Source organism: Myotis brandtii, unplaced genomic scaffold (genome assembly GCF_000412655.1).
Source record: "Myotis brandtii unplaced genomic scaffold, ASM41265v1 scaffold520, whole genome shotgun sequence".
Taxonomy (NCBI): Eukaryota; Metazoa; Chordata; class Mammalia; order Chiroptera; family Vespertilionidae; genus Myotis; species Myotis brandtii.
The window spans coordinates 1053519-1071375 of NW_005369827.1; the positions used below are offsets into that span (position 1 = coordinate 1053519).

General features: G+C 42.6%; 1 protein-coding gene across 3 annotated transcripts in view; it reads right to left on the minus strand.

Moving 5' to 3' along the window:
- Positions 1-13074: 13074 nt before the first annotated feature.
- The window catches only part of PDS5A (PDS5 cohesin associated factor A), a 107286-nt gene continuing 102503 nt past the window's right edge, over positions 13075-17857 (minus strand). For all 3 annotated transcript variants that reach the window (XM_014548698.1, XM_005877451.2, XM_014548697.1), the window contains 2 exons: positions 17277-17629; positions 13075-15737 (listed from right to left, as the gene is read on the minus strand). In XM_014548698.1, coding sequence (XP_014404184.1) covers positions 15734-15737; positions 17277-17629 — 357 coding nt within the window. In that variant the 3' untranslated portion in view covers positions 13075-15733. The remainder of the gene's footprint in view (positions 15738-17276; positions 17630-17857) is intronic.

Sequence of the window (17857 nt, forward strand, 5' to 3'; positions counted from 1 at the left end):
TAATGCTTAATACCAGCCCATTGCTATCACTAGGGAAGAAGGCAACTTGAAGTATTTACTGATAAATAGCCTTTTCCCCAAATGCAACTTTTCTGCAGTGTCCGCATATTATGTCACATGTTCTATTTGCACTGCTGCAACATGGATCAAAAATCTTGTGGCACAGGGGTAGAGGAATGTCAGTATCTCTCCTGTCCTGTTCTCTTACCGCTTTATTGGACTGATCTGCCCTCAGAAACCTGTGATCATCACCTAAATGTAAGTTGAGAATGTGTCACCTTCTGCTTGGTTATTTTAACCATGCTGCTATATATATATAATCAGGTGTGGCACAGTTTATCAGTTTGGTTCTAGCGGGTGGGTGGATACAAATCATTGCACTGTGCTGTTAACCAATCCTTGTGTGCTTGCTGTTACCTACTTTTTACAGGCATCATAATAAAAGCTAGACTATTTCTTTTGGGGGGAAAGAGACTTATTTAATGTAATTTAAAGACTTTTCCAATAGAAAATGAAATACTATTGAAAATAATATCTATTTTTTAGCTTTCAGCAATTGATGGTGCTTTGTTGTGGTGTCTGCTGGAAGTCTACTGCCATTGTAGGGATTCTCATTAACCTCACTAAGAAAGAACCTTGCTTGTTAGCTTCTCTAGATCTCTATTCTAAACCATCTGTTAGTGATGATAAATCTGTAGGAGGGTCTATCCTAAGCCGTTAACTTCCTGTATGGGGAAAGTGGGTGGGTTACCAGAAAGACCATGAAGCAGGGCGGGCTGTCGGGGGAGGGTTGGGTATTTGTCTTGAGAATTACAACTACGAAACACTTTTGTACACAACTGATTTTTTAAAAAAAATAAACACATTTTTAAAGATGTTGAATTTTTTTTCCCCCCTTACTGGGAATTCTTAAAAATAAATGCATGCATGTTTTCCCCTGAAAATGGTTTATATCTTCTTTCTGGGTGTTCATCTATGGACAGGCGATTAAGCCTCCACATAACTTTAAACAAGAAAAAAGGTAGCTGTTTCTCCTAGACAAGTTTCAGAATGATGAGCATATGATGATAGATGCAATAAATTATATTGGGTCTGAATTTTAAAATGAGTTGAAATTGTTTAATTCTAATTAAAATTATTTATTTGAAAATAGAACATTATTTAACTAGGTTCTAATTCAAAAATTAGCGTAATCCAGAGTGAGTATTGAAAGTAATTTTGTTCTGTTTTCATAGTGCACACAAATCTTTCTGGAAAGAGTCCTATTACCATAGAAAGGACTGAATTGTTTCAGAAAGTCTTGGGTCACTATCCTTGGATTACCCCTGCCTCCATTAGGAATGATAATTAGAAGAGATCATGTTGATTAGGATTTGTGCTAGTTATTTTACAGAGCAAACTGATCATTACTTTGTATCTCTAGGGCATTCATATCGAGCTTTCAGCAGTCCTTATTTTCTCTAACCTGGAAATGGAATTGCTCCTGAATGGAATGCCTATATGAAGTGCTCTTTTCATGGAGCAGGCTGGAGCTTTTCATATTAAAAATCAAGGATAACAAATGGAATTCAAGTGAGCTGTCATGCCAATCCCCAGCAAAGAATGGTCAGATTTAAAGGGTAGAAACACTTGGTACGTGTTTTGATTCGATCATCAAAGATTTAAAGATTTTCAGTAAATAACATGAATTCTCTAATAAAGCTTTTAGGAGTATGTCCTATAGCAGTGATGGCGAACCTATGACACGTGTATCAGAGGTGACAAGCGAACTCATTTTTTTGGTTGATTTTTCTTTGTTAAATGGCATTTAAATATATAAAATAAATTTCAAAAATATAAGTCTTTGTTTTACTATGGTTGCAAATATCAAAAAATTTCTATATGTGACACGGCACCAGAGTTAAGTTAGGGTTTTCCAAAATGCTGACACGCCGAGCTCAAAAGGTTTGCCATCACTGTCCTATAGTAACATACTATCTATCTATGTATGCATGTAATGTTCATTTCACCCCATTTTATTTTAGTAAAAATACATTAAAGCACAACTTTATCATTTAAATTTCCTATTATAAATTACCTTGTAAGATGTTGACGCGCCAGAACTGGTTTGGCTCAGTGGATAGAGCGTCGGCCTTCGGACTGAAGGGTCCCAGGTTCGATTCCGGTCAAGGGCATGTACCTGGGTTGCGGGCACATCCCCAGTAGGAGGTGTGCAGGAGGCAGCTGATCGATGTTTCTAACTCTCTATCTCTCTCACTTCCTCTCTGTAAAAAATCAATAAAATATATTTAAAAAAAAAAAAGATGTTGACGCAAGGTTGTGTAAATATTCAGTTTACAATACTTGTAGACTCTTTTTCCTTTTAATATATTTTTATTGATTTCAGAGAGGAAGGGAAAGGGATAGAGAGAGAGAAACATCAATGATGAGAGAGAATCACCGATTGGCTGCCTCCTGCATGCCCCCCACTGGGGATCAAGCCCGAAATCCAGGCATGTGCCCTTGGCCAGAATCGAACCTGGGACCCTTCAGTCTGCAGGCTGGCGCTCTATCCACTGAGCCGAACCGACTAGGCTGTAGACTCTTTTTTTAAAAAAAATATATTTTATTGATTTTTTACAGAGAGGAAGGGAGAGGGATAGAGAGCTAGAAACATCGATGAGAGAGAAACATCGATCAGCTGCCTCCTGCACACCCTCCACTGGGGATATGCCCGCAACCAAGGTACATGCCCTTGACTGGAATCGAACCTGGGACCTTTCAGTCCGCAGGCCGACGCTCTATCCACTGAGCCAAACCGGTTAGGGCTGTAGACTCTTTTTCAATGTACATACATAGACAAAATTTTAGAAACCCAAAGTGTATCTTATTTCTTACTGAGTAAACATACCTCGTACTTTGCTGCATGTACAGAGTATACCTAATTTAACTTAAGGGCAACCAGTAGTACTTTTTCTTCACTTAACATTTAGCTCTAATTATTGTATTCTGTAGCTCTTCATTTTCAATATGTGAAATACATTCCTTTGCTATACACATTCATTATTATTTGCATTATGTTGATAGATGAATGAACTTTCCTAACCAATATTGAGGAACAGGGTTAATGACATTCCACTGATACCTTCTAACCATATTTATAGAATTTTAAGGAAAAGGGAGACCTTCCAGTCTTTTTACCCCCTAGTTTTATAAAATCCTTTAAAAAATAATCAATTAAATGGGTTGGATATCCAGAGTAACAGGTTATTTTTGATAGAAGTCCCATAATACTGCTATTTATATGTGCCTACTAGGTAGCATTTTCAAGTCTGAAATATTCTTATTTTTGTTTTTCCTTAAAGATAGGAAATGTGGAGGGGTCATTTGCATGAAAAGGAAAACCCAGTTCAGGTGGGAGTGAGGTCTTCAAGGAAAGTACCCAAACCAGTTTTCATGGTGTGAGTTGAGCAGAATGTTTTGGTGAAGCAGTGCCAGCTGTATTTAGGGCTCCATGACTTCCGCTGAAGTGTGAAATGCACTAAACATACTTTTATCCTATTTTTGGAATAATAGAATACATAGCAGTGTTCTTGGTTTAGGGGACCCATAGAAAATTAAATGGCAACATCTCATTGGCCCTAAAATTTATTTTTTTCTATTATAGATACTTTAGTTCTCAATTGCATAATGGCGTATTTCTGTGTGTAAGGAGAGGTGTAGCTCCTCTGAGGTTAACCTTGTAGAGGGAAAGTCCAAAGGCAAAATTTTCGGTAAGGAAACAAATTCAGGATAACCATCTGCTGAGGTGGTTATTAGCATGGTTCATTGTTTTCATTTAAAAACTACATTTAAATTTTTATACTACGTAATGGAAGAGTTCATTGTGGAAAACATGATTATCATTAATTGAGAACAGTTTTTAAATGTCTGATTTTTGTTTTTAGGTTATCCCTCTTTAGGTAACTCTAGGCTTCTTTTGGAACAGTCATATTTCTGTCCCATCAATTATACGTGGTATCTCTTGATTCTCTAATTTTATCCCTAACCTTTATCTTTAGGTACTAATGGGATTTAGGTTGAGGGAGGGCTGTTGAATGCACAAAAGGACTGAGATGCAGAATCCTGGGGGCAGGGTGTATATAAGTGAAGGGCATCTCACTGACGCAGAAGCTTGGAACTGAGGTAGAGATAAGGAGAAAGTATAATGGAACAAGGGGGCTGCTTAGAGTAGAGTAGAGTAGCAATTAATGATGAAGAGATGGAAAGATTATGTCTAAAGTGGTCATTGATATGGTTGATTTAAAGTCCTCAACAGCTGTTTTTAACCCCACATCCTACATTCCTGAAGGGGAGGCAGGCGCACTCCTTGTTACTTACCTTTACCCAGCGTATGTCCCATGGGCCATCACTGTAACATCTTGTCCCTGCTTCCTGACATTCCTGGCAAAATCTCATTTCTCTACCCAGTCACCTCATACCTGCATAACAATTTACCTGGAGAAAACAGTTGTGCGGACTTCTCACTGTCAACTGGTAACCACTATTTTCGACTGGGCCATTATCACTTAGCTTTAATCTCTATCGCCCTGATCATAGCCTTCCATTCTGTGAGGTGACAGTTGCGCAATTTACTTGCCTTGAATCTCTGACAGCTTCTAATCCCACAGCTAACGAATTAATTTCTTGTATAAGAGAAGCAAGGAGTACATCTCATCAAGTGTATCAATAGAATTTATGCTTCTTACCATGGTGACAGTATCTGCCCCTTCTGATCCTCATCACACTCTTCAGGCCTTATCCCTTTCTGCTCCCCCTAGTAGACACACTGGCCTCTAGCAGTAGTCAGATGCACCAGGCTTCTCAACCTCAGCCCTTCGAGTAGCTATTCTCTGCCTGGAATGCTCTTCTCCCAGATCCTCACATGTCCTGTTTAATCATTTTATTCATGTTGCTGTTCAAATGATCATTCTAACTGAAATAGCTTTTGCCTCCATTCAGCTCTCCTCCCTGCTTAATTTTTCTTTATGATGCTTCCTATTAACCTGCTTTTTAAAAAATTATTAATTTCAGAGAGAGAAAGGAAGAGGGATAGAAACCAATGAGAATCTGATTGGCTGCCTCCTGCACACCCCCTACTGGGGATTGAGCCTGCACACTGGGCATGGGCCCTGACCAGGAATCAAACGTGGACCTCAAACACTGAGCCACACCAGCAGGGCTTAATCTGCTTTTTAATTTTATCCAACATAGGGTTGGGACTTTTTTTTTTTTTTGAGGGGTGGTGTCTTATTAATTTATCTCCAATGCCCAGAACATTGACTGGAACATTAAAAAAATAGACCAGTCATCAGTAAATACTTGTAGGGTAAATGAATGAATAGAAGGGTGGTAAATAAAGTAAAGGATGTCTCAATGGGGGAAAAAACAACATTCAAAGGCAGATAGAAAATAGAAGCAAAGATAAGAGATGCCCGAGCTGGTGTTGCACGGGGCACCGCTCAACCAACTGAACCACACCTACCAGAGCAGGTTCTAGTGACTTCAATAAAAAAACAAAAAAACCAAACTCACAGAATAACAAAATTGAAATAAGTTCAGTTTCTCGTCACTTTGAATCTAGGGCCTTCTGTCCAAAGCTTAGAATGTAGAAAGCTAGAAAAAAGCATAATCCACAAAGTCAGAACTTTTCTCGAACCCATCAGAGAACTTAATAAACAAACAGACAAATCTAAAGAAAGGTCCCTCAGACTCGAGTTTATGCCTGTTCACAGGTGCTTTATCGGCCCTGGGAGCGCGCCTAGGTGCAGGTGGAACCCAGAGATAAGCTCTCGGGATGACTGGCTGCTGCCGCGGGAAGGAAACCGCGCCCTGCCCGACTCTCCTCCCCGAAGTAACACTAGAAAGCGACCATTCCAGAGTAGAGGGGAAGATCAGGTGGGGCTGGGGATAGAAAAAAATCCCTGTCGCATGTGGAAGGGGCAGAAACCCATCCTGGAGCCAAAGGCTCCTGCTGAAGAGCCCACCCCGAGAGGTTTTCTGCCGTGCTGTTTGCTTTCTCTTCCTGGACTGTAGATGGACAGGACCTTGCTGTGTCCAGACATGGCTTTTCCTATGTGTGCAGGCGGAGAGAGTGCTCTGGTGTCTTGTCTCAAGAATACGAACCCTGTTGGGTCACTGCCCCCCTCTTATGACTTCATTTAACCTTAATTACCTCCTAAAAGCCCTGTCTCCAAATGCAGCCCCTGGGGCTCAGGGTTTCAGCATGTGGAAGTGAGGGCCTCTGATGAACTTTTCACTACTCTGTCCAGGTCTGCTGAAACCCACCCCTTCGTCCCTGCTCCATTCGCACTGCCTCCTGCCCTCACCAAGCCCAGGAGTTAATCCAGGTGACCCCCATTTCCCTGAGTGCTGCCTACAGCTACTGGTACTAATTTACGAGAAGTCAACTAGCTAATTCAAGAAGAAAAGAAGTTTATTAACAGGTGTTGAGCCCTAGCTGGTTTGGCTCATTGGATAGTGCATCAGCCTGCGGACAGGAGGGTCCCAGGTTAGATTCCGGTCAAGGGTACATGCCTGGGTTGCAGGCTCGATCCCCAGTAGGAGCCGTGCAGGAGGCAGCTAATCAATGATTCTCATCATTGATGTTTCTATCTCCCTTCTTCTCTGAAATCAATAAAAAATTAAAAACAAGTGTTAAGTAGCTCAAACCCTCTGGGAAATGGTAGATGTTATAGTGTCAGAAATAGTATCACAGAATTGGCCTCCCTTGCCAGCGCCCGGGGCACCCAGCCAGCCTGCAGCACCTGTGCTACCCATGGTGGGATGTGGGCACCGCTGCCCAGCATTCCCAGGTGGTGTGGTCCCCATTCTGCGTGTTCCAACCCACATCTCAAAGGGGCAGGTATTTGGTTGACAGCTCTCAGGTGCCGGCTGAGACTGAGCTCCAAGGGAGGTTAGGAGGTGAGTGTTCTCAGCTCTTACAGAGGGAACGGCTCTGCCTCACGAAGTGGCCGTTGTTGAGTGGTTCCCCAAACGCAAAAAGGGCCTTCAGTTTACTGACTGTCCAGAAAATGATGAACTTTTCCCAGATATGGCCTCTGGGCTGAACTGTATGGAAACGTGAGGCAGTGGAAACTGGACCCTGGCTCAAGAAAGAGAATTAACCGAAGAGGGGGTGGGGGGGCTGGCCCAGAGCCTGGAAACAGACACAACAACAGGAACCCAAGTCTCGGAGCATCTGCAGGTGCTGCCCAAGGAGGCTGTGGTGGGAGCTGGGGCTGCAGTGTGCTTGACCGGTGGCAGCCGCTGTGGGCAGGCGGGCACTTACTGTTGGCCCAGCGTTGTGTGAGGGGTTTTCCACAGTTACCTCATTTTACCCTCACGACCATCTATGACGCGGTTATTATTTAACAGGAGAGATAGTGCCCTCCGTGGTCCTGGATCTGTCTCTTGCTTCAACGGTATTCAGAGGGAACAGACCCAGGGACCCCCCTTCTTCCAGCCTCCGGCCACTCTCCTGCATCTTACCCAGTCACCACCTTCAGAACCACCTCCGAGACCAGCCAACAACCAGTTATTTTCTACTTTAATTCCTTATTGCTGAACAACCATGAGCTCCTAAATTCATCAGAACTATTCCACCCGGTGGAGGCTGTGGTCAACCGCCTGGCCAACCTGCATTTGACCTCCTGCACCTGCCTCTCCCTGGGCTTCTGTCCCACACCTGCCTCTCCCTGGGCTTCTATTTTGACGATGTGGCTCTCGAGGGCCCGGCCACTTCTTCCAAGAGTTGGTGAAGAAGCTGGAGGGCTCTGAGCGTCTCCTAAAGATGCAAAACCAGTGCCGTGGCCTCACCCTCTTCCAGGAAGTGCTGAAGCCTCCCCAGATGAGTGGGCAAAACTCAGGACGCCAGGGAAGCCGCCAAGGCGTTGGAGAGGAGCCTGACCCAGGCCCTTTGGGAGCTGCAGGCCTGGGTTCTACCCGCTCAGACCCTCAACTCTGTGACTTCTGGAGAACCACTTCCGGGATGAGGAGGTGAAACTCATCAAGAAGATGGGCAGCACCTGACTCACCTCCGCAGGCTGCCGGCCCCCAGGCTGAGCTGGGCGAGTATCTCTTCGAAAGGCTCACCCTCAGGCACAACTAGGAGCCTTTGGAGCCAGAGACCTTTGAGGGACCCCTCGGCATCCCCCTGGTGTCTGGCTTGCCTGAGTCTCTCCCCGAAACTACTAGCCATTCCTTTAACCACCTGGAGCCGTCTCCCATGCCTTGGACCAAATGGAAACAATAAGGCTTTTTGCAAAAACAAAACAAAAACATACACACAAAAAACACACACACAAAAAAAACCCCGAGTGGTAGGAGGGCCTATAAGATTTCCAAGATCCCACTGTTGCAGGTGTATCAGAAGAGAGGTGGGTTCCACAGGGTGAAGCTAGAGGCTGGTCATGAAGGTGACCCAGCCAGCTCTCCCTGCAGAGCCTACTTCCCAGACCTCCTTCACACTCGGCTTCCCACAGGGCTTCCCAGGCAGAGAGCAGACCTGTCAGTCACGTGAACCTGTGGGCCTCCTGTTACTCATGTCTGCTTACTAAGACCAGCCCTGGGCTCGTGACCATAGTGGATGAAACTGTGTCAGACCTTCCTGGCTGAGAACCAGACTGATGCCAGCAGGGAAGCCTGTGAGAGGTGGAACTCGCCCATGGGAAGGGTACTTGGCCTGGAAACTCAATTACTGTTAATAATGGCACGTTCTGCCCTGGCCGGTTTGGCTCAGTGGGTAGAGTGTTGACTTGTGAACTGAAAGGTCCCAGGTTCAATTCCGGTCAAGAGCACATACCCTGGTTGTGGGCCCGATCCCCAGTGGGGGACTTACAGGAGGCAGCCGATCAATGATTCTCTCTCATCATGGATGTTTCTCTCTCCCCCCCTTCCTCTCTGAAATCAATAAAAATATACATATTTTTAAAGTGCCATTATCATTATTTTTTTAAACATATTTTTATTGATTTCAGAGAGGAAGGGGGAGGGAGAGAGAAACATCCATGATGAGAAAGAATCATTGATCGGCTGCCTCCTGCACGCCCCCTACTGGGGATCAAGCCCACAACCCTGGGCATGTGCCCTTGACTGGAATTGAATTCAGGACTCTTCAGTCTGCAGGCCGATGCTCTATCCACTGAGCCAAACCAGCTAGGGCAAAAATGGCACTTTTAAAAAAATATACATTTTTATTGATTTCAGAGAGGAAGAGAAGGGGGTAGAGAGAGAGGGAAACATTGATGTGAGAGAGATACATCAACTGGGGATTGAACCTGTAACCCAGGTACGTGCCCTTGACCGGGAATCAAACCTGAGACCCTTTGGTCCAAGGACCAATGCTCTAACCACTGAGCAACCGGCCAGGGCTAAAGTCATTTTTACTAGCTTTTGGTGTGGAGTGGTAGACTAGATGTTAGGTAGAACAAATAGCCTCTTCTGTGCCTCACTTTCTTCACAGTTGAAACAGCCAGGGCAGACAAGCAAGCAGGGACCAGCACTCTGATCTGATGGTTCCTGTGGGAGAGGTGCTGTGTGGCTATTTCCAAGGAGAGGAAGGGGTCTTTGGTGTGAGAAAATGAAAAGCATCAGTGGTGCTGAGCTTTATGAAGCCCAATGAAGCAGTTCTTTTTCCCCTCTAATATGTTTGTACTGATTCAGGGAGAGGGAGTGGGAGAGAGACACTGGTTGGCTGCCTGCTGCATGCCCCCTACTGGGAATTGAGCCCACAACCCAAACCGGGCATGTGCCCTGACTGGGAATCAAACCAGCGACCTCCTGGTGCATGGGGCAATGCTCAATCACTGGGCCACACCAGCCAGGCTCAATGAAGCAACTCTTAATATTCTGATCTCCTCCACACAATCAACCAGTTCCAACACAAATGAAGGCCTAGGTGCCAAGCTCACACCTACAGGGTGGGGCCCCTTCACAGCCTCTGGAGCTCCTTTACTGGGCTTCCCTTGGGGCATTGTCCTGCTGAGCATCCAGGAGATGTGTTAAGGTCTTCAGGAAACCCTTTTCTCCAGCAAAACCAGGTTTGGCCTCCTGGACTCTACATTAGTATTATTTAAAAAAAATTTTTTTTTTTAAGTTTTTAAAATTGATTTTTAGAGAGAGGAAGGGAGACAGAAACATTGATGTGAGAGGGAAACATCTATTGGCTGCCTCCTGCATGCCTCCTACTGGGGATTGAGCCCACAACCCCGGGCATGTGCCCTGACCGGGAATCAAACCAGCAACCTTTTGGTATATGGGATGAAGCCCAATCAGCTGAGGCACGCTGGCCAGGTCGTGGACTCGGCGTTATTTTAAGGCACATTTCCATCACCTCCTGGTTGCTAGTACTTGACACTGGGAGGTCTCAAGCCAAGCCTTCCAGGCTTTCTGCCCGAATTCACAGAGCAAATGCTTGTCTTGAGTCTGAGCAATCTGTGCTCTCATGATTCAGTTTTCCTAAAATGCAGGTCATCGAGTTGCCATTCCAGCCCTTTCTGAGCCTCTCTCTCAATTGTTATTGTTGAAAAATATTAATCATAAGCCGGGATATTAAGATGAAACTCAGCTCAGGCAGAAATTTTTCTAATCTGCTCCTTCCCACTTTCAGAACCCTGTCCTCCCAAGTGAAAGGGCAATGAAGGACATGCATGTGCACAGTGGCTTTCGCCTTGCTTCCACTTGTGGGGAATTTGTGATTTCCTTCATCCTGCTAGAGCAGTCGTTCTCAACCTTGGCTGCACATTAGAATCACCTGGGAATCTTTTTAAAATCCTGGTTTCTGGACCTCAGGTGATTCTAATGTGCAGCCAAGGTTGAGAACCACTGTGCCAGAGGAAGGGTAAACTCCAGGTCACTCTCAGCCTCTGCCAAGATTATCAGTAAGATAGAAATCATGCACAGACGAAGATCAGGCCTTCAGACAATAAACACTCCACTGCCATATATGTGGTCATTGTTAGGAAAACGTGGGGTTAGCAGGGTCTAACATTTGAGTTTATAAAATCTTTGTGGAAGTTTTCCTCTGGGTCAGCTTTGGAGACGGGTTCTGCTTGACTGCCGTGGTGTGGTGGATCCCTGGCGAGCAAGGAAAGATCCCAGTTAAGTGGGTGTGAGAAGAGAAAGTGATCTGTCTAGTTTTGATCCTGATGAGCCATGACTTCTAAAAAGAGGCAGCAGGATCTGCTGCACATAATTCTAAGCCAAGCTGCCAAACGGTTAATGAACGCAGAGCCCCAGACGTCCCGGGCCGATTCTACATACTAACTGTGAGAGCCCCAGTAAAAATGGTCTGCCTTTCAGTGCGCAGCCTGAAGTGGGATGGAAAAGGGCAGGGCCTCGTCTGTCTTTGCAGCTGACCTTTCTCTTGGAGGGTATACTCCATCACAGGCAAGGGAAACCAGATGGCAAAACGGCCCACACCTTCCTGAGGAAAAGGGTTCAGTAAGGGGGAGGGGGAGGTGGTGTGTGGCCACCAGGGTGAACATCTTCTAAAGAAGGCCCACAGCAAACTGAAATGGGTGCTTGGGTCCCACAAACTTGCTTCCTGGAGAAGCCCAGTAAGTCCCTCAACGTACATAGTTTGTCCAAAGGAGCCATAGGAATGATCAACACACCCGTTTGTGCTTGGGATGGGGTGCACTCGGGATGGTGGATGAGCAAGAAGTTTGGAGGCTGGGACCAGGTGTTCTCGTCTGCGAGTTGACATGACAGTGCTCACGCAGGGTTTGTGTTGCTGAAGTAGTAGCCATCTCCTGGCTCTTCCCCAGCCGGGGTTTGCCCACCCTTATGCTCATCTCCACCCAGGGGGCCCTAAACCTGGAGACCTGTGTCCTGGTCCAGCTCATCTCTGAGGTGGCACCTGCTCAGCCCAATTTCTTTAGGGACAGACCTACACTCACAATTGTCCAAATTGCACTTCTCTTATCGAAAAGGTAGGGATTTCTCTGCTTCTACAAGCATCTATCAGGGGTCTGAAGTCCAGACTTGATGTTTCACCTGAAGTCACATCTCCCTGTGTTGTCCTAATGTTCTCTATTGGGAGTCCTTCAAAGGCACCAATCAGTCTAGTGTTTCCAGTGTCAGCCCCTGGCATTGTGCCCAACACTGAAGTCCTCAGCACCAGCCTGGTCCTTACAAGTGGAGCCTTGTACATGTTCCTGTTGGACTTGGAGCTCTAGTTTGCAGGTGGAGGTGGTGTGTGATTACGCATGCTCATTCCATTGCTCTACACCAGTGATGGCGAACGCGTGTCAGAGGTGACATGCGAATTCATTTTTTTGGTTGATTTTTCTTTGTTAAATGGCATTTAAATATATAAAATAAATATCAAAAATATAAGTCTTTGTTTTACTATGGTTGCAAATATCAAAAAATTTCTATATGTGACACAGCACCAGAGTTAAGTTAGGGTTTTCCAAAATGCTGACACGCCGAGCTCAAAAGGTTCGCCATCACTGCTCTACAGTCGCTGGCTTGCAGCACTTTTGACTTTGTAGGCAATGCCACTATTACTATCTAGGCAGGTTGCAAAGCTCCTTGTCAGACTGCTGGAGACTTCTTGGTCTCCAGTGGTTTCTATTGATAGTTTATCCATGTGAAAGTGAAGACAGAAAAGTCTTGACAATCAATAAAAGTATCAAGGTGTGGTATCATAGTCCCATTGAGGGTAAAATACGGGAGCAGGCAGAATAGCTTCTCATTGTATTCACCTCTTATTCCAGACACATTTATGTAATCTACTTGTTCTCCATGAAGTAGCTTTTAACTAAATAAGCATGTTTGGAATTTACAATAAGTAGATGTATCACACATAGTACACATGAAAGGCCACTTTTAAGTTCTTAGGTTAAAAGCAACTTCTAAAATTTCCCAAATGTTATCAGAATTTATCACCTATTATGCTCTCCTTCAGTCACTGTAGGAAGTTTGAAGGTGGCATTTAATTTCTGAGGAAGATCTGTAGACTCCAGAATCTAAACAGAAAATACACAGACATTTCACCAGCTCGTAACATACCAGGAAATACATGAATATTCAGGGTTCCACACTACTATATAATGCTGCATTTCTTGATTTTATTTGAAACAATGCATATTTTTTATCACTTTATGGTAGGATTTTACATGTGTCATTTACACAAATTACAAGGTTCTGCTTCAAGTCTTTAAAAAAATTTTAAAAATTCGGCCCATGTGCAGCACAATAATATGCAAAACTACTTTACATTATACACACTTTTTATCAAAGGAGATACAAAATTCTGGCTTGTAGTTTTAGACAAATACAAGAAGCTTCAAACTAGACACAAAGGGTTAATTAACATTAATTCTCAAATATAAGTCTGCACTTTGTGTTGTATTTCTCTGAGATGTAAATACCAAATTCCTAAGGGATTTTACTTTTTCCTTTTTCAAAGGAAAACTGACCAACTTCCCTTACACAAGTCCCTCTCCACCAGCTCCATCTCTACCATCCCACTGTCCCTTCCCTTAGTGCCAGACACTTGCATGATATTACAAATCAGGGTATTACGTGCTTATTTGTGGACCAGATCCTTTCCATTAATTCCTCTCCTGCAAAAATCTATGCAGGCAGAGCTGATGCAAATGCTTCATTATTCAATCGGACAACACTAGGTGATCTAGTCAGCTGTGATGCTGAATCACTAAACGAAAGGAGTGGAGAGAAAGGAGGTCCCTACCTAGTGTGCTTTTCATTGGTGACAAATTCATGGCGTTAAGAATCAAGTTGTCTGATGCTAAGAGAACTTTAAAATCTTTCTAAACAGAACACGCCCACTGATTGCTTGAGGGACTTCTCTGATGCTTATGCATAGATATTTTTCAGCGTGTTGGAGTCAATATTTTATACGTTACTTCTAAAGGGTTATAAAAAGAGGCAATAAGGAAGAGTAGGGCTTTTTCTGCCCTCTTAAGATATTTTTCTATCACTGGCATCCATTGTTCCCTAACCATCATCTGATACCTAAATGTGTGTATATGCATATTTAAAAGAATTACCCATCTTTCACTCAGTCAATATACAGCCAACTCTTGATTATCTATTAGAACATAAGTGACATTTACTACAAGTAAATTTCACATTTAACATAATCATCCTTTTGGTACACAGCTCACGTTCACTGTTTTACACCCCCTGTAGGCCACAGCCTATCAAGACCAAGTTAGAGAGCACACAGAATTGTTTACGTTCTCTAACCACGCTGGGGATGTGAGGAGCCTGGGTGAACACATTCAGCAAGGGCTTTGGGAAGGAGCCTAATGTGGAGAAGGGGTAGGCTCCACCTCTGAGTGTGAGAAAGGACAAGTTTTTAGTCGCTCCTGATTTATCGCTTATAATATGCCTTCATTATTTTGTTTTAAGTTTATGATTACTACAAAATCCAAAACCTGAGGCAGAGTCACTATTTTATATAGATAATGGAGAGTTGACTATAATCATGTTTTTTAATGACTTTAGCCCTTTCACATAAAAAAATTTCACAACATATGATAAAAAGATTAAAAAAGACTACCATATGACATCTAGAAGCATTTATTTTATGCAAAAAACTTAAATATGATTATGTGTACACAGAAGTGCACACATTACCTATGCTGAACAATACCAAGAAACAATATATCGATGCAACAGTTGTTTTCTAAAATAAACATTAAAATGGAGCCCAGACTGCCCGACAAAAGCAACACACTTCTTTCCCAATAGCACAATGCTGGAGGTCAACAGCATCCCACACCTCCAGCTTCCTCACAGAGCCGCCCAACCCCAACTATTTAAAAAACTGACTTTTTTTACATCAATAAAAATATGGTGACAAACATTATAAAACCAAATGCTGGACAGTCTTTACTCCTTTAAAATTTCAAATATTCCAACATAATCATAGGAGTAAAAACCACTTTAAAATGATATGCTTTATGAAACAACAATATGTACATTTATTGCAAATTATATTAAACTAAAATGGAGGGGGGGGAAATCAAAATATGAAGTGATATGAATTAATAATTTTAATTATTTTCTCATTCTGATAAAAATCAGAAATCAACATTTATAAAATTGCCACCACATCACTTTTCATAGCAGGGAACTGAAATCTGTACATCTCATTTTTTGCAGAAAAGTAGGCAGGCAGAAAGAATTATACATAAAAGTTTCCAAAAGGAAAAACAAACATTTCATCTGATCTCTTTTCCTCTAAAAAATTAAATTCAGTAGGCTTCTACTTTTTTCTTGTGTAACACGGGAATTCCTGGCTCTAAAATTGATGAATTTTTCAGTGTCAGTGTAAGGACATCCTGTTACTTTCTTTAACATAAAAATATGCAGCATGGAAATTAATGGTGTATTTACGCCTTTAAACTCCAGATATGCAGGAACTGGAACCAAGTGTTAAGCAATTTGCTTAATTATTGACTTTTCATAAGAAAAGTCTGGGGGGAGGGGGTGTAGAACAGAGTTGCTTTTAGCCTCTCTCTCTTTCTCTCTCTCAAGAGTTTCTGCTGTACATTTCCACCAGAGGACTGTGGTCATGAGAAAAGGAAGTAATAGTTTCTTTCAGTTTTCAAGGCAGAGAGTGTATCTGAAGTTAACTTCGTTTTCTGTTCAGGGACACTTTGAATTCAATTTTTTGCAGAAGTTGAAGCTACTTCTGTTTGGCCTCCATTTTCTCCCTTTGCAAATGAGTTTTCTTTTACCTTGGGGACAGACGAAAGCAACATTAGAAAATATGTCAACATGAAAATAAACTGGAATTATTTCATTTCTATAGTTATAAGCTAAAACCTGAAAATATATATTTTTCACCTGAGACTTTACTTGGTTTAAGAAATATTTCCCTAACTCTAAAAAACAAAATGCCAATGAAGAAGTTTTTTAACTATTAAGTGCTGCTACCCAATGTCCGATATGCTTACAATAAAATAGGAGCTGTTATTTGAAATAATTGTCATTTTAAATTAATACTTTCAAAATGATATTGTTATGGAAGAAAATTACTGGATACTATGGCAAAATAAATTATAAGCAGCAGAATAAGTTTTGATTCCTGAAATGGGTAAACAAATACATTTTAGCGTACTCAAAGAACAAGGAGAAAATTTAGCTTAATTCTGTTAAGTTAGCAGAATCTCCCATGCTTCTGGAGGGCCCATCTAATAGGTGAGGGAGGGAGGACACACAGGGTTTGGCCTCATCTGGACGTGTTCTCTTCTGCTCCCAGATCGTGATTCTGGTCTGCCTGCAGTTGTCCAATTCAAGGGCAAGGCATTAGTAGCCACCTGGCCTGTGCAATTCCGCCCTTGAAATCAGCCAGATCAGTATTAAGACTGTGTCTCAACAACTTCAAACTTGGGAGAGAAAAATAAGGGAGTTTTTTACTTATAGCCCCATCACTACACAGACAGATATTGTTTCTTGACCATACTATACAAATGGCTGATTTTTATAGATGTATAGAGTGAATTCAAGGGATTTTCTCATAAGTTAACAATACCAAATGCAGCCCAAAATATAAACAGTAACATTTATTGGAACATACACATGAACACACACACACACAATAAGTAGCTAAGGGAACACATTTACTATAAAAATCCAAAGGGATCTAAAAATTCTAATTAAGGTGACAACTTAAAACGTTCAGCATCAACTCCCAGATTAAGAAGTAAAATCTACGCCAGTAAATTTTTGTACAGACAATCCATGTTTGGTGGGATAAAATATCCATTCTTGAGTCAGTAAATAAATTATATAAGTAGGAATCATCTTTGAGCGATCAAAGATGAGCAGCCTGTGAGGTTGTTTCATTGGGGCAGGTGGGGAAGAGGTAAGTTGTTGATTTATATTAAAATTAACTCTAACGAGAGGAATTAAAAAGTAGGAATATACCTTGTTCATGTGTCAAGACTACTACTTTCCCCCTTCTGGGACTTTTATATCTAAAAGGTAGCTATTTATTTTAAGTAAATCCTGTGCAAGTATGTTAAAGACACCAAACAAAAGATTATACTGTTCTTGATATATAGAAATATCAAAATACCATACCCTAATTAAAAATGAACCAAAGGGAAAAGGGAAATCTTTTCAAAATGATGTCCTGGAGATTATGAAATCAAAACATGTCATCATAACCTACTCAGGAAACCAAGGGCTGTGTACACTCCCCAATGCCAAGTGTTTGGGGGTGACTGACACCTACTAAGCACAGGACAAGTTCAGGAAGAACAATGCATTACCTTTGCAGGTCAATCTGTCTCTCTGCTGGTGCTGCCTTTTTGGCTCCGTCCTGCAGTTTGGGTGCTTTGGCATTACCTGCTTCCAGGCCGCCGGGGCCTTCCTGGCTGCCCGCGGCTCTCTTCCTTCCCTTGCCAAGAGGTTTACTGACATCATCAGTTTTGGTTGCATTGCCCTGAGATTCAGACTTGGGTCGACGTCCTCTCTTGGGCTTTGAAGGGGCAGGTGGTCCTGATTCATCTACTTCCTCATCTGTTTTTTGTTGGATATTCTCTGCACCAGCGGCTGTTACTGTTCTTTTCTTTCCTCGGTCACTGCTGATGTTGCCCTGGGTAGCCTGATCAGAATTAATCTCCTAAAAGAGCACAAGACAATTCTATAATGAGCAAATATGAACAGGCAACTCACAGAACACATGAAAGTGTTCAACAAAAATACTGGTGGTGAGAGAAATGCAAATTAAAACAACAGTTGGGCATTAGTTTTGATACAGGAAAATGAAAAAAATTCAGAACTGCAAAACCTTTGTTGGTGGGTATGTAGAGAAAAACATACTCACATACCCTGCTGGTAGAAATGTCAA